The sequence below is a fragment of the Mycteria americana genome, chromosome 9, assembly GCF_035582795.1.
Source record: "Mycteria americana isolate JAX WOST 10 ecotype Jacksonville Zoo and Gardens chromosome 9, USCA_MyAme_1.0, whole genome shotgun sequence".
In the NCBI taxonomy this organism is placed as follows: domain Eukaryota; kingdom Metazoa; phylum Chordata; class Aves; order Ciconiiformes; family Ciconiidae; genus Mycteria; species Mycteria americana.
In genome coordinates, this window is record NC_134373.1 from 20,808,276 (window position 1) to 20,833,220 (window position 24,945).

Below are 24,945 nucleotides of genomic sequence, written 5' to 3' on the forward strand. Positions count from 1 at the left end.
TCAGTTACGCTGAGCACTACTCAAGCCCCAGAAAAGGCATCAAGACACCTTACTGATTTGATCTAGAGCCAAACCCCTTCGGATAACTGTATGACGAAAACATACTTTATAAACCCACACATTTCAAAGAAGTGAAAGGAGGTGGGAACTCACTGCCGCGGCCAGGCAGGCACCAGGCCTCAGTTTGTTGGCTGCTGTTGACCAGTATTCAGCAAGAACAGTCGGGTGAACATCACGATGAAAGGCTGTAACTTAATTTAATCAGAAGTAGCCCATCAGAGTTATTAAAATCCAAAGCAAAATACACCAGAAGTAACTTCCCATTTTAACAGATGTTACAGAGCACTAAGCAGTGGGGTGAAGATTTTAAAACCCTTCCTGCTTTCATCGGTAATTCTTGAGAAGTTTAGTAGGTGGCTGGTACTCCTTCTCGACTAATAAAAACAACAGTGGGAACTGGGAGTAGTTTCTGCTCACAGGTATCTGAACTCCCTCCAATATTGCTCATGAAACTACCCTGGTCCCTTCCAAAAGGAAAGCTGCAGTTAAGATGAGAAAACCATAACAAAGGAAATCCAGAAAACCTCCAAGCTCCTGGAAGTGTTCCCTCACTCTGCAGTGAAATTCTTTTCCTCACTTACAGCCTGGAACTGTTTAAGGACAACGTATGACTTCCCCAATGTTCGACTTCCCCAACGTAATTCAGAGAAGAAAAATTGTCAGCGATTCATTACAGTTCTATCTTGGAATAAACACTTACTCAAAAGAAATCAAGTCACAGGAGGGAGAACATCTTCAACATTTTTTGAAAGCAAATCCTGTTCATCAAAGTAAGAGGCTTCCATTGAGTAAATTACATTTTGATTTAAACAAATAAAAAAAATACCACAGTCTGCACTAAGCTCAGATACTCTGCTATCTCCCAAAGCTTTCTTCATTCCTTAAATTCTTTCCTTTTCTGTGGTATCTTCTACCCCAAACATCTTTGCCATCCTTTCTTTAAAAGTAACAGCAACTCATCAATAGTGCCAGCTCTGAGCTTTAACAGACTGGAGTAGAAATCACTGAAAGTGTTTCCTGGGTAACAAACCATTAGCCATTTCCACATATAAGCGGAATAAAATAGTCAGTGGTGTAAGTAATTTCCAATTTTGCAACCTTCATTGAGCACAAACGTCCAATTTAAGGTTGCTGTTCTCAGATAACAATGCTGCTGCTGCAGACTTTGCGCTTCACTGTGTTTTCAGAAAGACTCCATACACACAAGGGGGGCAAATTTGGAAAGTGATGGAGCTAAACGCTGTGAAACTTCTTCCATCCCTGACTAGACAGATAGACTCCTGCATCCTTTTCCTCTCACACTCCCAGTACTTGCTTGCAAAGAGTTTCCCTGGATTGAACAAAATGAAGAAATTACAGTAACTACCACCAACTCATATTTAGATTAAATTTTACTACCAAATCACCAGTCACAGTCACTAGTTGTGTACGAAATGTTTAAAACCTCCAGGCAGAGACCCCTGATCTCAATGTGAACATCTAGAGCCCTCCACTGAAGACGTATTTTCATCAGTCCTCTGCACTGGTTTGGTCTCCACAGTTTTTTGACTTGATGAAAGGGGAGGATGGGAACATCTTAACCCCCACAATATTTCAACATACCTAAAGTCAGTCAATGGGACAGACACTGTGTTTGAATACCGGTGGCACCTTCTCTGCTTTGTGCCTGGATCTGGCTTCTAGCAACAGAAACAAGTCACAGGACAGGAGCACCACGGACTAATTAGCACAGAGACTGTCCCTCCATACACGCGGGCTGCTCATGGGAACTGGAGCTGAACCACGGGACTGGGCTTCTTCAAAAAAACCCCTCTCCTGGCAAAATACAGCCAGTAACTGTGTCAGCGGGGAACTTGTTTGTGATGCTTTTTACAGAGATACCCATCACTGGCAGTGTGTTATTAATAGCTATTTTAAGTGACTGACGATTCTCCTAATCTGCTACTCCACAGTTACATTTTTCCAACTACCAATGCAAAGCCGTGGCCAAGTACACCATTAATCTCTGTTGCCCGGAGGCTTGGCACTTGAAGGATTGCAATTTTCATTTTATTCATTCAGCCTTTTTTAGGAAGCAGATTATGATAGAGGCTGGGAAAAGAAGCCAAAAGCAGCATAAGGATGAGGGCAAGCTACTACAAAGCAAAAATGAAACTACAAAGATACCTGTTGTTCTAGAAAGGCCACTTATTATTGATTTTCTGAAAGTCACATGGAAAAATAAACCCTTTCCCCTCACAGTCCAGAGCTCAGGCTGTATGGATTTGACATAGATTTTGCAGATCTCATTTTCATTGGTAGAAAGCATTTTTCCTACAAGAAACAGTCCAGTCTGCTCCAAATCCCGTTTCAAAATACAGTTCTCCATTTCAGACACCACTCTCTGGCTTTAACCAGGAGATACCTCACATTCTTCATACTGTCAAATAGCAAGTGAAACATGTATAATACTTACAGTTTTAATTTCTCCCTTACAAGCTATGCATTTCTTCAGATTTAAAAGAAATAACACCACCTGTGCCAGGAACAGACCTGAGCATGAAGTGATACCGTAAAACATGCATTAGACAGTTTTGTAATTAATCTATGATAAACCTATGGAAGAAATAACGTTAAAGGGATTTTCACTCAGATTTTCTAACGCGGCAGTGCCTTTACTGCATGAAATCCTCTTATAACGACATGGGGTTTAACTGAAGAAGCGACAAGCGCACCATTTCCACAAACAAAACCGGGGAGCCGAGGCCCTGGCACGTCCAGCCCAGCCCCTGCCCACAGCCGCCTCGTCTGCGTTCGGCTCACCGAAACCACGCGAGCCCCCCCGCAGCCAGCGGGCACGGCCCAGCCACGCTGCGCTGCAGGCAGCGACGCGCGCTAAGGCGCAGGGCCCGACGGCAGCAGGGCGAGCGAGCAGGGGCACCCGCAATGAGGCAGGGCCGACCCAGCAGTCCCCAGCTACCTGCGAGCACAGAAAGAGCCAACGGTCCGTCCCTGCCGCCCCCGCACCGCAGTCTTGCTCTCATGCCAACAGCCCCCGGGCACCAGCGCCCTGGCCCACCTCCTCACCCAGCGCTGCCCCGGCTCCTGCGGCAACACAGGCTGGTAAAGAAGCGGCTGCTGCCGCTGCCATACAAAGCGGTGAGTTAGTGCTGCCGTCAGTGTTTTGTGGCCGTGCTCACTCTACAGGCTCAAGTAAGCAAGTGCACGACAGAAATCGGGAATTACTGTCTTCTGCGCCTGGGCTGCTGGCCATTCATGCCACAGAAAACCTCTGAATTCAGATTTAAACTTCTCTGTATTTGCAGAGCTTGCCTTTGTACCTGCCCTACACGTGCCATCTCCGTTTGAACTTCATGAAAAATGAAAGGAGTATCACATCATCTACTAGGTACACGTTTTAGAAAACGAACATGGAAGTATGGAAACAGTTGCTCAGACTTCCCCCCCCCGCCCCCAAAAGCAATCTGAAAGCGCAGTGCTCCACTCAGTATTTGAAGCACTACTTGTTAGAGAGGCAACAACCATAACAGGCAAATACTGTTCATCAACACGCCAAAAGACATTTAAAAAAAAACCTGCAGTTTAAAAAAAAAACAGGAGTTTTAATACAGCACAGAACAAGTATTTGGGTTGAAATGGCATTCCTCTATTTCCTTCAGGGAAGGAAGTAGATCAATTTCATTTATGACCATGATTAAAGTATTAAAAGGCATGAAAGAAGTACAGTAAGAGGGACGGACATTTCACACGAGAATCAACGGGCAATATAACATGCTACAGCTACTAATCCCACAGCCCTGCAGTATTTGAAGAGCAACTGCTCCCCAAGCTAACCCAAGCTGTGGTTCCTTCACCTATACATACAATCTACAAGACTCCTGCTGCTCCTTCTCTTCCAGACTTACCACCTTCCCCCTCTGAATTGTAGGGAGGAAAAACAAGACGGGTAGAAACCTCTTGCACTAGGTACACAACCACAGAAACGGTAATATGCAACTTGGCAGATTCACCATCGGAACAAAAGAAGTTCATCACATTCAGCTAAAACACACCAACCAGAGCCCCAGTGGGAAGCTCACCCACCCGCACCAGACCAACGCTGGTACTCTGAGCTAAGCTGTGCCCTCCCAGCTGCCAACATAAGCCCATGGACCATAGAGAGGCACCCTGCGGGAGCGGGCTAAAGAGCTCTGCCTGCGTAGAAAAGGCACGTACCTTCCCGATACATAATCCCTAATAAACATTTCAGAGAACGAGTACACAAATAGCCAGCAAACACACGTTTCAACAGCAACGCTAAAGCACAGATTTCAATTTATGCCTTCAGTCTTAAAACCATCAAAGCCCTGGGTTAAATGTCTATAACAGGATCCACAGTTTGAGTAAGGCTTTTCTTCAGGCCATGAACTTAATCACAAAAGCAGACGTGTCACCGGGTGCATGTACTGACACATAGTCCCCCCACTCCTTCAAATTAACTGAAAACACAGGCATTCAAATCACTTGGAAGAACATCACTCCAATAAGGTATTTTGTAAGAGAACCAAGTCGTACAAATGTCCATGCAGTCGGGACACTTAAGGAGCCTTTTTTTATGTTCCATGCAGATACTAAAACACTGACCAAATAGATCAACAGAAATAAATCATATATTCACATGGAACTTCTCCATATACATATTTGTGGAAGAAGCAGCAATTATGTTTTACTATGAGTTGGAATGTACAAACTCTGAGAATTTCAACAAGCTTGCAAAACCTAAGAACAAGATTTTTCTGTTTGCAAAATAACTTCTATTTGAGACTACGCCAAGAAACCCACTGCATTCTCTTCCGCTATATACTGCTCCCCCTCCACATGCACACACGCTTAATTTTTATATGCCTCCCCTCACACATACTTTTTTTCCATCTTTCACCACTCCCCACATTCTCACTTGAGCAGAACCTGGAATTAATTATTTGTTTTCAAGTATTTTTAACACCTTGTGTTCCTGCAGGCTCAAAGTTGTGCAAACTATTGCAGCTATTACTACGACTGGATCTGACATGACAGCAACAAAGTATTCTTCCACTACATGCAAGAATATAGCTTGACCTAGAAGAGAGAAGAAACCTACCTCTTCAAGCAATATTCTGGCGCCACACTACGTAATTATCAAATATTTATCTAGCAGAAAAATAAGTTGAGTGGATGAAAAGTTTACAGGGATTTGCACAATTATGCCATATTTTTAGTAGCAGCTACAAGAGTTGGCTATATAAGAAAAAATATACTAAATTTATTTTAGCATCTTTGGCCAAGAAAATAACGTCATTTTCACTTAAGGTTTGTTTCACACTAAAGAAACATGGATAATTAAGTATGAGCCGTGACCTCTTTTCACACACTCTGCTAGACACGGCTGAAGGCTAAAAGCCAGCAGATCTAACCACTATGCAGCTTCAGCAGCACCAATGACAAAGTGCAAAGCTACCCAATCTTTACAATTCCCATACAAGAGCAATGCGAAAAGAGCTGTGAGAAAAGAGGGACGCAGAAAATGCAACTAGAAACGATGATAATGTGCTTGCTATCAGCAACAGCTGGTTGCCACTTTTGAGCACTTCCCGGATAAACATGCATTTCCCTCAGACCTTTGACCCACGCATGTGCTGCTGAGCAAACAACCTCGGGCACTACAGGGGTGAGTTGTTCCCAGCATATCTGCAACCTTGTTTTGCTTGGTTTTTTAAAGATACATTTTCTAGACCTATTTTTGAGGAGGGTATCAATGCCAGCTGAAGCAGGCAGAAGCTAAGCACATTTAGCTCCATTTGAAAAATTGCCTTTGTCATCTTCACTAAAAAGGAAACGACGCTCAGTCTCTGGAAGAAAGTCTGCCATTCCTATGGACACTATCAGCAGACTCTATTAACAACAGTGCTGATCATTCCTATTTGCTGTTCCTTGCTTCTGACAAACTCCTTGAAAACAGACAACAAACGCAAAGAAGAATACAGCTGAAAAGTAACCTAGAAGCTCGACAGCTGACAGTGAAATCCAGTGCAGGATCCACATGTGTTACCCTGGAGGGACCCATGCTGTAGACAGCATCTAGACAGTGAGCATCCCACAAACCCCTCTCGCTTCTGTTCTTGATCCTGCAGAACTTCTCACTTCCAGTCAAAACATCCTCACATTAGTACAACTGCTTAGGAAATCAATATTAGGAAATTACGTATTTTTAGATGCAGTTCTGTAAGAGGAAACGAGAAAAACAGCCAACACTCCAACAGAGCCAAAAACAGTCAGCCCATACCAGCAAATGCTCCAAAAACCACAATGCAGGAACCAGTACTTTTTACCTTTTACTATCATTTTGATACTAAATCTGATCTCAGGTACTTCACAGCAGAATACATCTGGCCTGTTCTTTAAACCAAAACAACATAACTGCAATTCTCTTTTTCAAAGCATTAGTTAGGGAATTCTCAAAATAGTTTTAGAACACGTGATACTTTTGATACCTTAAACCCAAGGGAAGTGCATCTTACCATGAATATAGTACATCTGATGCTAAAGTTGTGAAGGAAGCTTTATAAACCTATGGTTCAGTTCACTTACTTTTAATATACTGAATAATTCCCTTAAAAATGGAAGTGAGACTTTTTTTCCACATTCACATTTGCTTTCCCAGGCTATATTCTTCTGCCTTTATTTCAAAGCAGCAACTTGCTTATATATCTCTCAATCAACAATATCCAATACTAATAAATTAATTATTCAATGTTTTCCAGACCATTTTGTATACTTCTTTCTTCAAATATTCCTGTGCCTCTTACTGTACCTACCCTTGCTAAATACCGCTATGAGGTATTAATTTTCTAGCTAACATTTCACAGTACAGACCACCATCTGCTCATTCAATAATATGGATTTTTGCTTACTTGTTTTTAAATACCCATTTGCCCGATACCCTAATCTCAGCCTTGTTCTTTCTGCAGAATATGTCCCCAAAACATGGCATTTTTACAGTTATGGCTAGAATGATTCATCCGGCCCCAGGCTGGTTCTGAAACATTTAAACAACAGCTGATTTTAAACAGCAGTTCTTCTGAAATGAATGAGGTATCTCCTATGAAAACTTATCAGACTGCATTCCTTACAAAACTGACAGTTGCTCTGTCACACGTGGAAAGGGTTTTGGGTAGAGTTTCACAGAGGAGAAAAGAATGGCTCACACTGACTGGTGAATAATTTACTGCTGTAACATGCCAGGCAACCCAATATACTAATTTGGGAAATGTTCTGTTTTATTTTGTGGAGAATCCAGACAGCAACAAATTAGATCAGTAAACCATTCTTCTCTGCTTGTTATCCTTCAAGAAAAAGCATTTATGAGAAGCCAACCTACCTACCCTGCTTCTGTGTAAGTTTTTCTTTGTTATTTACAAATATTATCAGCATTAGTAACATATACTACACAAAAAATTGCACTCATCTTAGCTAGCACTGCAACAGTGATTTTGTGCTCCTCTGCGTTCCTATTTTACAGTTAAAGAAATAATATCACTATAAATTACATTGAGATTTTTGGATGAAAGAGCCTATACAACTGCAGAATATTTATTAAAGGGCAGTCAATGGTAAAGAGACTTCTCTGAAACTTAAATAAAAATTGTTTAATTAAATAAAAATACTTAATTTGACAGTCATACCACAAAGATTTACATTTGTCTTGCACAGTTACAGATTGGATCCATCAAATAGCCTAGGTGCAGACTGATGGGGTTAGCCAGTATTTCTGAAGAAGATACAACACAGACTATTTATTATTTCCTGCCATGGTACAAGACATTTTTCTACTAGATTGTAACAAAAAAAGGGATGAATTAGGACTCACTACACAGGTGAATGGTATTTTTTAAGAGTAGACAATGCAGTACATACAACTCCACATCTGGATGAAGACGGATCCATACCTGATGGCAGGGCTGCCTTATGGTTTATTCTTAAAAGTATATGCCAGCTTAAAGAGTCTTATTCACGACCGAGGTAGCCAGCACAAGAGTGAAATTGATACAGAAATTGTGTCAGAACTATTACTGGGAGTCATGCTACAGCTGTGCCTCTGTGCCCAACACTACCAGTACATCTCATCTCTCTGTACGTCTGTTTGAAACTTCTTTGCTGCTCTCAAGACATGAAAACAGAAACCAAAGGAAAAATATGTCCTAAAATAAAAATGCTAAATTTTAAGATTCCAGCTCATTGATAATTTAATGATATAAGTGCTCCCTTTAATGTCCCTGTTGCAGAAGGACTCCTGGAACATCTGTCCCAAATCCTGTTGCTTTGGAACAGAGCAGCACACAGAAAGCAGGCCTCGTGTTATGCATGCTACATTCTTCAGATACTTAAATATTTCACTCTACACCCCTGCATCTTGATCAGTATTCTCTCTGTCTCCCTCACTTTCTACCCTTCTGTAGCTGACAGGGTCACATTTTAAGTCCAAAGAGCACCATGAAGTTTCTTGTGCCAGTCAGTCCGTAAGACCGGGTCAGCAATGTGCATCAAGCAGCTGTCTGCCAGCTGAAGCTTTCAGGATGCCAGCGCCACAGAGCGCCTCGATTCTTCGCTCAGCTCCAGCCCACACAGCTGAGAACCGGGGCAGAGCATGCACGCAGCACACACACCCCAGTCAGCACCCCAGCACCCCACCTCTCATTGCATGAAGGGAACTGCAGCTCACTCCCACCTCACGTTTTAGATGGTAAGCGATTATGCTCTTTAGACACATTTTAGCCCATCCAACTTACAACTACAGTTCTCAAACCAACCTATACATCAGACTAAGAGGGTATAGGATGACTTCTCCCCCCCCCTAATATTTAGAGCAAACACTGTTAAGGACTACAACTCTTTTCACAGTGGAATACCTCATGGACAGCTTCATTGAAGGCTTTATGTCAGACATGCACACAGACATGTCTACTTTGCCCATCTGTGTGTGTCTACATCAGCTGAGTTTGAAAAGCAAGAGAATAGCTGCTGGTCTTTCCAACTGTGAGCCCTCCCCCCAACACTGTTCTGCCCAGCCTTCCAGCACCATTAAGGAGAGTGGACCCACAGCCCCTGCTCAAGAATACAACAACTTGTGAAGGAGAATGTTTTCCTTTGTTCTTAACTCATACGTTGTGCAGTTCATTAGTTTTCATTCACTTTAGTAAAGAGGAAAGCCTTTCTCCTCCTTCCTGAGATCAAGGTCTGTCCTTGCCTGCATTGTGTTAATTTTGTTCCATTACACTATTTTAACCTTGCTAGTTTTAGAGGATGCAAGATTAAGTTTTTGATCTGTTTTCCAAGACATGTCTAATATTGGCTGCAATAGAGCTCGCTGAGCAAGCATATGCTGTGTTCATCAGGGTTGATTTATATCCTAATATTATTTAGTAAGAACTACCTAGTATAAATTCCATCCTTTTAGAAAGGGATGAGTACAACAGACTTGGACGAGAGGAACTTAAAGCAATTTTTGTTAATTGAGCCATCACTTATATTTTAATGCTCTTGGAATGGCTTGGCAGGTCCGTGCTTTACAGAGTAACAGCTTACAGAACACCCTTCCCTTTCCAAACACACAGCCTGAAGAGAGAGGAATTTGTGCCTCCGCAAATTTCCATTCATACCTACTGAGACATTTAAAAATAAGAAAGCATAAGCCAAAACGCTTCTAAACCTGTCATCACCTCTACCCTGTAAATGTTATGCTCTAGCAACCCCACCAAAGACATGGTACCTCTTACATTAGAAACTGATTCATCTATCAGGCTCAGCATAGATAAAAATAAAAAGCTATGAAACCAAGGAGTTGCATCAGGTACAAGCATCCTCCAGTAAGAGCGTAACAATTTTGTGAGCTGTAATTGAAGCTGATAGCCTAGGCTGTTTCTCAAAGCTGGAGTCTGCACACGAGGCCATTCATCACCACTGCTGACAAAAGGCATATACTACAGTCTTTACTTGTGGAAGGTTCCCACTAGCACAGCAATGAATTTTGTTAATTCTTACTAACACCAGTGTAACAAAAATAACACCTCTACCACAGGGTTACTTAAGATTCTTATTGCGCTTACAGGTGACCATAGAAAAAAAATGTTGTCTGAAAAGTATATGACCTCTTGAAAAACAAGTTTCTCAAGGGGATGGAGGACAGCGGTAAGAGGTTTGCCACTTACCATGTGGGAAGGCTGGCTTTACACTATGAACGTCTGTCACAGCAGTTAACACTGCAGTGAGGTTGAAGCTAACAACAGAGGACTGTACTGTACCATATCTTTCCTGACATAGCCTTTTTAGAGCCACCTGGACTAAACTGTCCTGGTAGAAGCACATTTTTGCTGTACGACCTGTGACTTCACTAGTACTTTGCAGGGTCTACTCTTTTTCTACATTGACAGGAGTGGTTACACTAGTGCAACTTCCTAGTGTATATCAGCTCAATGCTCCATTTCATCCTTCTTGCCTTAGTAGAGTTCTGCAGGACTGAGTGCATAATTCTTTCCTGTTCCTTTGAGGAAAACAACAACAACAAAGACAGACGTTGACTTCTTCTTTTCCACCTGCAAGAACAGGAGTCAGATAATGACAATTATATGATAGAGTTTCCAATCTTTTGTATACCTGACCTGTAAACCCGTCAGCTGTGTCTCTGCCACAGACAACCCACAGCAAAACTCAAACTCAGCACCAGGAAAAAGCTTGCCTTCTGCAGTTTGACTCCACCTATAGCAATTCCACATTTCTTCGCCCTTATGCAATGTAAATTTATCTTCTCACTTATTTCACCCATGATATTAATATGATGGATCTTCTTTTTAAAACTCTTTCCCTTACCACCACAGGGAAACTTTTAAAACTACTCCTCCCTCCTCCTTCCCAACTTCATTTGATCCTGCCCTTTGCCACAGGACATCTGTCTCCAACATAGACAAACTCCTCTACTACCACTAATTAAGACAGTAATCATGCCAAGCAGGTTATCCAAGAATAGGTTGCATAGACAAAAACAGAGGCACACTCAAGAAAAAAAAAAAATACTAAGTGCAATGAGACAGTACGGACACAGTCTTTAGAAAAAAAAAACCTCACCAAGGAAAATTAATAATAAATCCTTTTTTTTTAATTGACAGAAGCACCAAAGACCAGCATTATTAAAGCATTTAAATCCTGAAGATGTAAATATGCACTGTTATTAATTCAGTCCACCTGAAACTTGAATTACACTACACCACCTCTGCAAGCAGAAATTGTCATTTGCCACTGCAGACCAGCATAATCCAGCTCTTTTGTTGCTGGAGCAAAGTGTCTATGAGCACAAGCCCTCAGTCAACACAGAAGTACTGGCTAAATGCCACTGAGGATTCACTGCAGCAGCACAGCAATGTCAGCAGCCCTGCTGACCAAAGGCAACTTTGTTATGTATTGGTATAACAGCTCACAGTAGAGATAAGCAGTATCAGCAAAACCTGTCACAAGTAAAAATTTCAATAAGATACTGCAATTTTTAGGATTTTACAGCTGCTAATGGTCAGTACAGTCTTGACATAAAGTGCCTATCCACAGCTTTCAACCACACAGCTTTTCAGCTGATGAGGTCTTGAATGTTGATTACTATAATCTCATCCTTTTTTGCCTTAAACAGTAATAAGAAGCCTACATAAATTCAGCTCCATACCTCTACGGAAAATATAACAATTATTTGCAAGTAAAGTTAGACACAAATTTAGGTATTCTTGGGGCTTGTGTTCTAATTCAAGATATTTGCTTAAATCATTGTGAATTATAACCAAAAAGGACTGGAACAGACCTGCTGGACATCTTACATGGAGTATGTATACGTACATATCATTTACATATATATATATTCTATATCATAAAATTACACATATGTGACTACACTCACTATATATATACTGAGTCGCTAGTAATAATATATTTATTATAACAGTAACATATTTGTAATATATAGTAGCTAATACATACATAGCAAGTGTAGTCCCCATTTACAGATGCTAGATACGCTCACGTTCTCCATCACAAGACTACTTACACTTTAACCACGTTACTCCTATAGCTATGCTGTCCCTGAGCCTCGGGCCCCTCCAAGTTACAAACCTTCTTCCAGTTTGCAGACAAAACACGCTGCTGTTATGCCACCACCCCCCTCGCAGAACCAGAACTCCCTTATTTTCGTCATATTGACAGATTAAAACCAGAACAATCTTATACAGGGCAACAAGCCCAGCTCTCTTAGAGCTCCATTAGCCCTTTCCTGCTACCTGATTCACTGTGCCTGATAGCGAATCAGAACTGTACACAGAAATCCAGGCAGGCTGCCCTTAGTACCTCCAACGTTAATGCTCCCCTGATGCACATTAAGATTGCATTTGGCTTTCACACCCACACGCTATTAGCAGTCCACTTTCAGTCACTGTGAATTAATAAAGTTTTTCTCCTCTCAAACTGACAAACTTTCCGACTTTTCTCACCCAAAGATATTCACAAAAAACAAAATCCTGTTACTAGTCCGTAGCCTTATACTCAGTACCATTTACAGCTAAAGTCAAAGCAGCTCTTGACCAGTCATCTACCCATACTGTTGGGAGTTAAGTAAGTCCTCATTAGCAAACATGGCACTAGTAGCTAACACTAATAAATGAAAAGATTGCCATTCAAAGCTAATATATAATCCATAGTAACCTGTGACTAAGAAAAAAGGTGATCAAAAGCAAATACCATGTCTCATTAAAGGCTATTTCAGCCGTACCTTTTATTTATCACACTTCCTAGACATTCTCCACCCTCATCTTTACAGAGGATTTTCATAACGTTTAATACTGAATTATCTGGCATTGAGGAAGAAGGAACCATTTCACTTAAGTGAGGCAAGAGAAAAATTGCACATCCTTTAGTTTGTTTTACCAAGCCTTGCTCCAAGCCACAGACTAAAACAGCCCTTGAATAGAATTCATGTATTTCACCTTCTCTCATTTGCCTTTTTTTCCAAAGATTGACTGATCTTGCACGTGTCTGTTGCAACACATTTCTAATTTTGTAAAACTGGAGGGGCAGGGGGGTGCTCGGGTTGGCAGGTTTTTTTGGAATGGGGGTCCCTGCCAGATGAGAACACAAGTATCACTTTTAATGAAGTTTCAATGATGAAATGGGGTTTGTGTATTTTTGGCAACTACTTAACAGTGTTCACACTCAAACTGTAACTGAGCTTTGAAGTTAGCATCCATTCGAGAAGAAGAGGTAAAATAAGTACTTCTGTCTAAGACATAGCTGCACATAAAACCACTTTTGCAGTAGTGTTGTGGTTTAGCCCTACTCGGCAATTAAGTACCACAGAGCCGCTCGCTCACTCTCCCCCCCGGTGGGATGGGGGAGAGAATCAAAAGAGTAAAAGTGAGGAAACTCGTGGGTTGAGATAAAGCCAGTTCAATAGGTAAAGCAAAAGCCACACACGCAAGCAAAGCAAAACAAGGAATTCATTCACTCCTTCCCATGGGCAGGCAGGTGTTCAGCCATCTCCAGGAAAGCAGGGCTCCATCACATGTAACAGTTACTTGGGAAGACAAACGCCATCACTCCGAACATCCGCCCTTCCTTCTTCTTCCCCAGCTTTACATGCTGAGCATGACGTCATATGGTATGGAATAGCCCTTTGGCCAGTTGGGGTCAGCTGTCCCAGCTGTGCCCCCTCCCAGCTTCTCGTGCACCTGGCAGAGCATGGGGAAGCTGAAAAGTCCTTGATTTAGTATAAGCTCTACTTAGCAACAACTAAAACATCCCTGTGTTATCAACATTGTTTTCAGCACAAATCCAAAACATAGCCCCATACTAGCTACTATAAAGAAAATTAACTCTATCCCAGCCAAAACCAGCACAAGTAGAGGTAAGACACAGACCAAAATGCAGTTGGGAATGCAGAGGCATTGCACCCCTGAGAACAAACTACTAAAATTCGTGCTGTTACAGATAATGGGCAGCATACAGGCATTGGACATACTTGCTTCTCAGTAGGAGACCTCAGTCTGACCTCCATTCCCATAACTTTCCACCTTCAACAAGTATCTGGACAGCAGACACCATCTGTTCCACCTATAAAGAGTCAAGCTATTTAGAAACTGCATATGGTTTCCATGGAAGAGGCCACACAAATCGTTCGGTATTAGTTCAATATTGCTCATTTTTATCTGCTATATATACGCAGCCTAACATGGGAGGCTTCAATTCAGGTTTCCCCACCAAAACGCCCATCTGTTTCATGAGACAGAACTTACACAAAGTGAGCTAAACACACCTCTGCCCCTATGAAAAACAGGTACAGTTTAGCATATTTAATGTCTTGTTCTCTTACAGCCACCCACCACTATTCTTACAGACATAAAAACGATGCTCAAAGTGACTATAACATGCCTGTGTGATGTAACAGGTTTCATTTCATCAAGAGTACTACCCAGCAGCTACCCAGGGTAGCACTCAAATTCTTTATGCTAAAACTCATTAATAGATTTTAGAAATAGCCAAGACATGTCATACTCAGAAGTGCACATCGCTATAAAACGCCGTTTCTCTAGTCTAGTTTTGTCTCTATTAGAAACCCTTGCTTCTCATGAAAGCCTGGATTCAGAAAGCCATGTCAAGGCAGATAGCATCTGGCTCTGCTCTGTCCCCAGATTTGGATTGCCTGAGGAAGCACTTACTATACATACAATACAGAACTTTCATGCTAATAATCTCTGAAGAATTTCAGCCAAATATTACAGACTAGCTGCAATACTTGTGTCACAGAAAGCTTGTGACCGCTCTTGTGTTTCTACTGACTTCTCAGTAACTGGCTTTCTGTCTCTGCATATTGTGACACACTCATTCTACCACTACTGACAATAGAACAGGAAACTAACAAGCTTCAGGCACTGCTTTCTTAGCAGAACCGAGATCAATGCAAGAGTAATCCTGCCAAGAATTAAGATAAAGGCCTCTGAAAAGGAGCTCACAGATTTCTGTTTCATTCTTCAGGATACCATGAGTCATTTTGTCTACTAGATGGAAGATGGAATGTGGGTATTTGTGATTTATGTAATTTTTATGAAATCACACAGAATGCAAGCGTGAGCAAAATGGGCCCACAGAACTTTTAAGTAACTATCTTAACTTATTTATGAAGGATATGATTTCTTTCCAGCTTCCTTCTTCCATTAACTCTATATGGATCATGGGCTTGTCTTCCCTTGAATTAAAACTAAGTATTCGGGGAAGGGACATTTATTTAATAACAATACCTTATACAAGACACACTCCATCCAGCACTACTGGATAGGGTGGGGTCAGGCACTGCTCAGGTAAGGTCACGAAGAGGCAAAGGAGCCTTACTTTGCTTTCTGAATTGCCCAAAAGAAGTTCCTAGCTTTCACCCGTATGCCACCAACATGGATTTATTCTCCCTGACTTCCTCGTACCACCTCCCCCCTGCACTCCCGGGCAGGTTCCGTCTTGAACAGCAGCCCCTCCGTTACCCGAGGCCGGGTACCCGTAAGAAGAACAAACTCGAGAGCCTGGACAGGCACACGCAGCCCCGGGCACCGGCGGAGCAGGTCGGCGCTGGCCCGGGAGCCCGCCCGGGCTCCAGCCTCCCGGCGCCCCGCTCTGCCCGGGCCCCGCGGACACAGCCACCCGGGACACCGCCGGGAGAGCCCGCTTCCCCCTTTCTCGCCCCAGCTCCCCGCAGGCCACCGGGAAGGGCGGGGCGGCACCTCGCTCCCCGGCACGTCCCCGCCGCTCCGCCCGGGCGCACGCTGCCGCCGGGCGGCCTGCGGCGCCGCAGCACCCCACGGGCCGCGGCAGGTGCCGCCCCGTCCCTCCGCGGGGGCTCCCCTCGGCCCCCTCCCCGCGGGGCGCCCCGTCGCCCGGCCCGGCCCCGCTCCGCTCCCCGTCGCCAGCGGGCGGCCGGCCACCAGGTGGGGGCTGGCGGCCCCGGCCCGCCGCCAGAGGAAGTTTCCCGGCGCTGGAAGGGAGGAGAGTCCCCGCGGGCGGCCCGGGAAGGGGCCGGGCGGGGCGCGGGAGCACTTACAGCCGTTTCTCCTGCGGCTGCAGCTGCCAGTGCATGGCCAGGGAGAAGCCGAAGAGGCTGCCCGGCTCCCCGCGCCGGCTGATCACGTTGTCCGCGTCCAGGTTGAAGGCGCCGGCCATCCCCGGCAGGAGGGGCAGGTAGAAGAGGAGCGCGGCCGCCATCTGCTCCTGCCGGCCACGGGAACCTGCTGCCGAGCGCCGCCGCCGCTCCCCGCGCTGAGAGCGCCCGTTGTGCCCCGCCGGCTCCGCGCGCCGTGACGGAGCCCGCCCCGCCCCGCCCTCCGCCGCCGCGGGCTGCCCGGCCCCCGAGCGGCCGCTCCCCGCCGAGGAGCCCCGCGCCCCCGCCGCAGGGGCGGCGGGCACGGCGCGGCGCAGCACGGCACAAAATGTCCCCCGGGGCCTGGCCCCCGTCCCCGGGAAGGGCAGCCGAGGGCGCCGCCAGCCCGCGGGGAGCCGGCCGGCCGCCCCCCGGGGGACCCCGCCTCCCGCGCCCCCGGCCCCGGGTGTCTGCTCTTCACAACCGAAAAGAAAGCCGCGCCGGCGGGCGGGCCCCGGCCGTAGGGGAGGGCCGGGCCGCGGGCACCGGTGGTAGGAAGGGCAGAGACCCCCCGCCGGGCACGGTAAGAGCTCTGGGTGGTGCTCGGCGGCACGTCAAGGTGCTGGCCACGTGCATAACACCTTTCTGAAATGCTCTAAGGTTGATACAGAGCTACGGACCGCATGACCCCAGTACACAGGTGCTTCTTGTATTCAGTCTGTATTCCCCAAACAACACAGCCATGAGAAAAAGAAGAAGGAAAAAAAAAAAAAATCAGTGCATATGTATCTGTTTTCCAGACTCTTCAGACAGCACACGAGGACAGAGACTCAAGACTATATGCAAGTCATCTTGAAACCTCTTTCCTCCAGCATCTCATATCTCTGAACAGATCTGAGAATTTCTTACCCCTGCCTGTTAATTGTTTGAAAACAATATGTGGGTTTGGATCCCAGATCATTTTATCTCATGCTTTCACCCATAACTCCAAAAGGGTATTTGCAAGCATACCTTAACGCACTTCATCCACCCGAGAGAGAGAGAGGTTTCAGTCTGTTTGTAACAGTCTTGGGTTCAGTGCTCCGGTTTAGGGAAGTGGATGCAAGGTTTTAAAAGCTCACGAGTGCCAAGCAGCGTGACAATACTCTGTTCTTCTTTTCTACCAATATCCAATACACAAAGAGAGAAGCTTCTCTTCTCACACAAGAGATTCCAGAAAAAGTGAGAAAAGAGCAATGGACACAGGGCACTCAAATGTGTTGATACTCCAGATAACCTACTCTGGAACAATACTCTGCTCCTATGGAGTTAACCCAGGCTACTTTTTCCAGAGTAATTATTCTAGGATAACTCCATGTATAGACATGTCTTTGGCTCAAGTCCAAAAGACCCTTGCTCAAAAGAGAAGAGAAAGCACACCAGAAATGTGTATCTAATGTGGAAACAAAACATTTTGTTAAATTAGGCTCCCAGACATTTATTGCTAGCAGTCCTTCCCTGCTTGCTCTTCATGCCCAACTCATTCAAAGTCTTAATCCAGTGTTCAATCACTTCACAGTCACTGCCATGGCAGAAAACTATACTGGCATAAACACTGCCCTACGGTTTCACTAAAGGACCATAAGAGGGAAGGGTCCCAGACTAATTACAAGAAAGCAGGCTTACTACAATCCACATATTTCACAGTAATTAGTAAAGATTTGAAAACAAGTCTTTTAAAATAGCGTTGAGGTCTGTACCAAAGTCTTAGCAGTTTGCCCTTCGGGACCGTTTAAACTTGCATGCTTATAATACTCTTATAGTAACTATAGTTACTTTTTAAGTAATGCTTGTACTCAATAACTTGTGTAAGGAGTCACAGAAATACTTTCATCCAGAGCCATCTGAATGATACTGGCATGTAGGTTCTTCTGACTTCTCCCTCTCCCTCCCTTCCTCCCACCAGCGCTGCCTGGGCATGTTGTACCTGTTTGTTGTTATCCACAGAGGCTGCTGAGGGGAGACAGAGTTTTCTCATCTCCAGATGCAGTAACAAGCATTCCAAGACATAGTTATATTAAAACCTGTCTCAAGTGACCACAGCAGGAACAACAAAAATAGACCATATACAGGGTGGAGCAGTTACCTTGGTTGGTCTCTCATCATTTTGTACTATTTTCATTTGCTCTAGATGAGAGAAAAAAAAAGTCTTAAAAAAAATTGTCAGTTTCCTTCCTTTGCTCTTTCTCCAAAACAAACATGCTGTGGGTTATCTGTAACTAACACATACTCCAGGAATTCCTCTTTTGTACCATCGCTGTATAAAGATTAGGTATGATGACCAATTAAACGTGAGCACTCTGCTATGCATACTAACGGGGCGATTCTAAGAAAGGCAATGGCCAGATCAAAGCTGTCTCTCTTTTTTGTCACAAATGCTCTGCTATGGCCGAGTTTTCAAGCTGTCTGCTTATTAATGATGTGTTGATACTCGGCCAAAGGGCTACAAGGTGTTTGCCTGCTGTGTTTACATATTGAGCAAGCCTTAGTGCCAGCAATACTTTCCTCCTCCGTACAACTCTGTAGTTAATTACAAAGGAAAAAAAAAAAATTTCTGGAAAACAGAAGAGGTGGGATGGAAAAGCTAGAGCTTGGCAAGACATTTTAGGCTTTCCCTAGAAGGAAGGCAAGGCACAATGCTTTACATTTCTGAACTTTTATCATTTATACGAACAAAACATACTACGCAAAGAAATAGAGAATTTGTGGGTACTCAGCTGTGCAGCTCTAATGCAACACATCAAATGGTCCTGAAAAGCCAAAATACATAAACATCCCCTTCCCATTTCATTAAAAAAAAGGGCTTGATTTTATAATTGATGTAATTCCAGATGAAAAAGTTATACAGGCCAAAAGGGTTTGGTTCACCATGCAAGTTCTAAAGCTATACAGTTGTTTCAGTTCAGAAACATAGTTTTAAGTGTTAGTAGCCTGGATCTAGTAGGTTCTGGATGGTTTCTCCTGAATGCAATACCCATACCATTTTTAGAACTGCATGTTCTCCAAATTATTTACATTTATTGAACAGATGCATCTCAACAGCTACAATAACAGTTGAATCGTTATGCAGCTGGGCTATCAGGCTATTTTTGCTAGTATATCCTCTATGGCTGTTCTTGGTGCTCTGTTAACAATGACATTACGACTAGCAAACAGCAGCACAGGAGACAAAGGTGCTTACAGAGATAAGGAAGACAAACTGCTCAATACCATGTAAGCAAAATGTTTTGCTCTGAACAGTCTAGAAACCAGAATGGTAAAATACTTATATTTACACACTTGGTATTCTGAATTATACAGAACTGACACTCATCATATTTATACAATTTATAACTGAATGAAGAATGTCTCAACCTCTCTCTAACTATCTTTTCGGAAAGATTCCTAAGATGCAGCTTTTTTACTTGTTGCTACATTTAAATAATCAGATTAACTACAATTCCAGATGAAGATGTTGCTATGTTCTTATAGCTTTTCTTTTTCTCTTTGATGTCCAAAACAACTATAGACATCATTCTGCCATTCTTTACTGGCTTGCAAAGTAAAAATATTTTACCTCTGTAGACAAATTGTTTAGAATTTGACATGATATTCCAGGTTTAAAGTCTTTAAGTCTGAGTTTTTAACATTTAGTGTCATGGCTTTAACTTAATGTTTCTATATAATATAAAAAGTATTACACAAATAAAAATATGAGTTGAAAGAAATATTTCAGTCCAGACTCAGAATTTTGGCGAACACTGTGACCAGTGTTATATAGCAGGTCTTCAAGTCTTTTGCATCAAGCGAATATTTTTCCACCCAAGTTGTCAGGTACATTCCTTAAGTAGTTTCAGAATGACCAGCCTGAACTGTTTGGAGAGTAAACATCTTTGTAAACATACTTGGAGGCACTTTATGAGCGTAGCTAGGCAGGGATCAGAGAAATGCTGGTGACAAATGGGAACTAAACACCCATAGTTTGGATTGCTGTGGAAGGAATTAAGGATGTTCCTTCAAAATTACTGATAACTAAGGCATAAAACTGCAGTCATTTTGAATGTATGCCTGTATTCTAATTCACTAGTTACATACACCACTACATAAGATTCCCCCCCCCAGTAAGGGCAGCCTAAGCTTAAACATTATTATACACATCATAGGCCCCTTTGCAGCCCCATTTTGTGGCGCTCTCAGCCAGACATATATATCCCCAAATCTCTTAACATCACCACAGATGAAACTTGTAGCACTGACTGCATCCCAGACCCATCTATACCATGCATGCTCTTTGATCTACAACACTGTTCTGCACACGCAACCTTGCTTGGCTTGTACCATTGTTCACCAGGGAAGAGAGACATAACCCGATACCAGATGCAAACTTTTGGGCAATTCTAGCCAAGTCTCCCTCAATGTCTGCCTATATGTGCATCTTCCAGCCAATTTGGGCCAAAGCAGCCAACCATTGCTCATAGGCCAGCAGAGGAGATTAAAAAAGTAAGCAAGGTATTTCTTGGGTAGGTGCTGGCAGGGAGCAGGGAGGGAAAAGAGAAGGTTTACAAGCAAGATATTCATAGCATCTCCCTGGAGATTCTCCCCAGGAACTCAGGAAGCAAGATGGACCTTCATGGGACACATTTTAACTCCATCAAGAGCCAAAAATAATCATTGTTCAGGACAAAACACTTTTGTTCTCCTAGCTCACACAGACTCTGACTAAAGAGTCTTTGGCCACGACCCAAAGCACAACTCCACACAATCTTGATAGCACTTACCTCCAAGAGCTGCACTGGGTGCTGGACACACAGGACACACTCTGGCCCTGGGACAGAGTCTGCAAAGCACAAGACCAGGAATTACAGTCACTTGAGGAATCTGGTCTCTAGGTCACCATCTAGCTTATTGTAACAGCACAGCATAGCTGAGACCCCCAGCTCCCCTTGCAGCAAACTACTGGAAGCAGCTGCCTGGTCATTACCACACTTGTTACACCTGCTCCCCTCATCAGGTCCTGGATCAGCCCCAACTGTGAGGGCAGCCAGCTGGCTGCTCAGCTGCCATGGACGAGGTAAAGCCCAGTCAGTTTGCACAGGGGTTTCCAGTCATTGACAAGAACCATGCAAAGAAATCTGACTTTTTTTTTTTAATCAGATTTAAGTTTTTTGATAGTCACTGTCTATAATAATTTTACAATTTTGGTACTACAGCCACCTCATTCACATGTGCCAACCAAACTGTGTCTGCCTCTGATTCGACAGGACCTGCGTTCAAGACATGTTTAAACATGGCTTTCAGACCACTGCAGACAAAACCAGCAGAGGCTGCTTCTCTGGTTAAGGTCTAAAGCTAGCAGCCTCAGAAAGATGCTGCCTCTACTTTCTTTACTTTTTCTTTGCTAATAGAAGTCTTTTCTCTTTTCTTTTTTAAATAAAAATAAATCTAACAAATGTATTCACTTTTCTCTTTAGATTAACATCCTGATTTCTGAAGAACAAATTGGGCAAGGTAGAACTGAGCACCACAGTCATCTTTTTAACTTGGTTTGGATCACCATTTGAAAAATATTTCTTTTCTGGACAATATATAGTTTTAATTAATCTTAGTCTTTTAAATCAATCCATAATGAACAAATCCAATCTTTTGTTATATCAAATCTCACTTGCTAATGTGCTCGCTAACAGTGATGAAAATGTTAATTATGCAAAGGCTGTAAAAAAAAAATCCTAAATAAAGTCTGTAAAGGGTCAGTCTGCTCAGGATTTGAGCTACTGTCTGAATGAAAATCAGGTTGTTCTCTCTCCCTGCTTTGCCTGGATGTGAATAGCAGTTATGTGGAGGCTGAGGACGCGCTGTAGTTCTCATAAGCTCTATGCTGAGCAACGCAACCTTTAGTTTCTGGAGCTTCATAAGTTATTACACAGAAACAAAGGATTCTTCTACCTTCATGCCAGTCTACCTGTACTACTATTTTACATGCAAAAACTATCGGATATTTTCACTTTCTCATTTAGTCCAGCACATTAAGAAAATCAACAAATTAAGAAAATCTGTTATCCAAGGAACCATTTTTAAAAATACCACTTCTTTATCCAACCACTAACCATTTACATCCACCAAAGGAAAAAGACTGAGGATTGTCTACATGTGCAGTATTTTCCAATTAACTGCTTCTGTTTAATTATTAAACAACTACATTAAGCTTAACAGGAGGAAGATTTTTTTTTTTTATTATTCCAGAATAAGACTGCTCACACATGAGTTAATCAAGAACAATTTCATGTTTAAACAAGCACTACAGAAGTATTCATACAAAAAAAATTAGTTCCTCTGCAATTCCAGTTTTATTCAATGAAAAGATTCATTGCATGATGCTGCCATGACCAGGCAGGCTTAGTGAGTGAATTGCAAATCTAATCAGTTTGGCAAAGGGTTTTATGGAAGCTGCTGTGTTGGCTTCGCTGACTTCAAGTGATTTGTTCTTTAGTTCATTTGTTGCAAACACTAGAATCTGGGACAAGGAAGGAAAGGTCATTAATTATGAAAGTGCAAATTTTTATATTTATTGGAAAGGTTTCAAATGCAGTTTTGAATTTTGTATTCATTCTGTATTCAGTTTTCTCACTATTTTTTCCCCATCTTTCTATACATCTAAATTTCAAGTGCCCTTCCTAGGAAAAGGCAAAATGACTTAAATCTTGATTGCCTACAAGGCACAAGGCACTGAGTTTTAAACAATTATTCCAATATCATAAACTGGTCAAAGATTTATGGCACAAACACATTTCCACATTTCTATACACTGTAACTTCTCTAATGTTTATTTTCTGACCATCACTGCTTGGTCATTCTCTCCAGATTAATTCTGTCAGGAGAAATTTTCTTTCTGAGAGTTCTAAAAATCAGGTTTTGAACTTTCATACGGTATTCACATTTAAACAAGTCCAGTCTTATTTTATGTGATAAGAGGAACTATTCTAAAATACACATTATAACAACCATATATATTTTCTTCAACTGCAATTAACAGTCCCTGTGCGGGTGTGCTGGGAGTTCTCTGCCTTGTTTATTTACGTGTGTCTCACACCAGCAGTCTCAAAGAGAACACTCCAAACCTATCCAAACTCATTCCATACATCTGGGAACACGAACAACTGAGGAAGGTAAGATGATACAGTCAGGGAGAGGTGTTCTCAGTTTTCACTAAGGCTGTACCTTTCCTATAGTTTCTTGCATGGCACACATATATTGCTTTCTTTACTTGTGGGTGTGTGTTTTTAGTACATACCAGACAAATGGTATGTTTTCCAGCATACAAGCAAGTAAACTTCTGTGAATTTCTGACGACATTGAGTGAAATGCATGCATCAGTTCCTATTACTCAACTTTTTCTGAAGTCAATCAGCATCTCCAAGGATCCAGGTCCACTTTTAAGCAATTCAGCAACTTAACTGGCAGTTAGATCAAGGCATGATTATTTGCTTCTTGAGTGCAAATAAAGGTACACTGACCCATTTTACTGTGACTCTGTTCTTAACATTAATCAAATAAAATGCAGTTATTCTACAGTAATGATGTGTTTTCCATGCAGAACATAAAGGACTATCTCAAAGCATTTTCATTCTTCCCCTGTGAGGTATAGCAGTATTATAATCTCCATTTCCAAGGGGAAAAGATTGATTGTCTATTTAAGGGCAAGAGAGTGCCCCAGTATCACAGAGGAAAGCTGCAGCAGAACCCACAGTCAGATCCGGTTTCTGGATTCTTTCTCCTCCTCTGACTTGTTATAAAAGCCCCGTCTAAACCTGAAAATTCACAAGTTCACTTCTGCACAGCTATCAGCTGCTGAGCTGGGATACCAGAACATATGCATACTTGGCTGACAGTCCCCATCCTTTGAGTAACATGCTGTGTTAGTAAAAAGCATGCTTCATTGTAGGTAAGCACTAATGTCCCTGATGACACTTTCTGACTCTCCGTCTCTGGGAATTTTTGCAGTACAGTGTGGGTTGCAGCTGTACTTATCAGAGAATAAGTGTTCAGTGTCAAAAAATTCCTTCTGTTCCACTTCATCACTTCATTTTCACATAATATTTAAAGACTCCAGGAGTTCTCTCTGTTCCACTCCAACCTTCAACATGCCAGTTTTCAAGCCCTCTACTGTCACCCCTAGAGCTGACCGACCATCGTTGGGACATTTGTCTGTATTTGTGGAAACACAACTACCAGATCCGCCAGGTGTGCAGCAGCTAGAAAATAAATCTGAGCAGATGAATGTTCTGCAGACAATAAACAACAATCAACAGATGTTACAAGCATTTGCTGACCAACTGCACATTGCAGGGCAATCACCACAGAGTAGGATCAGGTCATGGTACAAGCCTGTGCCTGTCAGCAGTGACTGCAAGCCCTTCGGATCCTGTGTTCCTGAGGCTGCATGCCAAGTTTATTTCAGCCTCAGGATGCCAAAATGACAGCTGCTTTGAGAGGGAAAATCAGGGTATCAATCTTATGGGGAAAGGTTGCATCACTCAACAATCTGTTTGGTGTCAGAAAAAGAAGCTATTACAGGAGGTAGTCAATTTGCAAATATGCATAACCACTAACCATAGCCTGCATGAGGAGGCACAAGTATGGATAAAGCACAGAAATTAATATTTAAGTCAATTAAGAAGGCTTCCTAGATGTGTAGGTAATAGACTGACTGG

At 42.8% G+C, this 24,945-nt stretch overlaps 1 protein-coding gene across 3 annotated transcripts in view; it reads right to left on the reverse strand.

Annotated features, from left to right (window-relative positions):
• Positions 1 to 16,431, reverse strand: part of ITGA6 (integrin subunit alpha 6) — a 46,811-nt gene extending 30,380 nt beyond the window's left edge. The window contains exon 1 of one of the 3 annotated variants that reach the window (XM_075511652.1): positions 16,184 to 16,385. In XM_075511652.1, the coding sequence (XP_075367767.1) occupies positions 16,184 to 16,344 (161 nt within the window). In that variant the 5' untranslated portion in view covers positions 16,345 to 16,385. Of the gene's footprint in view, positions 1 to 14,119; positions 14,139 to 16,183 lie in introns of those variants that run through there. The other 2 variants (XM_075511650.1, XM_075511651.1) reach the window with 2 other exon arrangements.
• Positions 16,432 to 24,945: the final 8,514 nt, after the last annotated feature.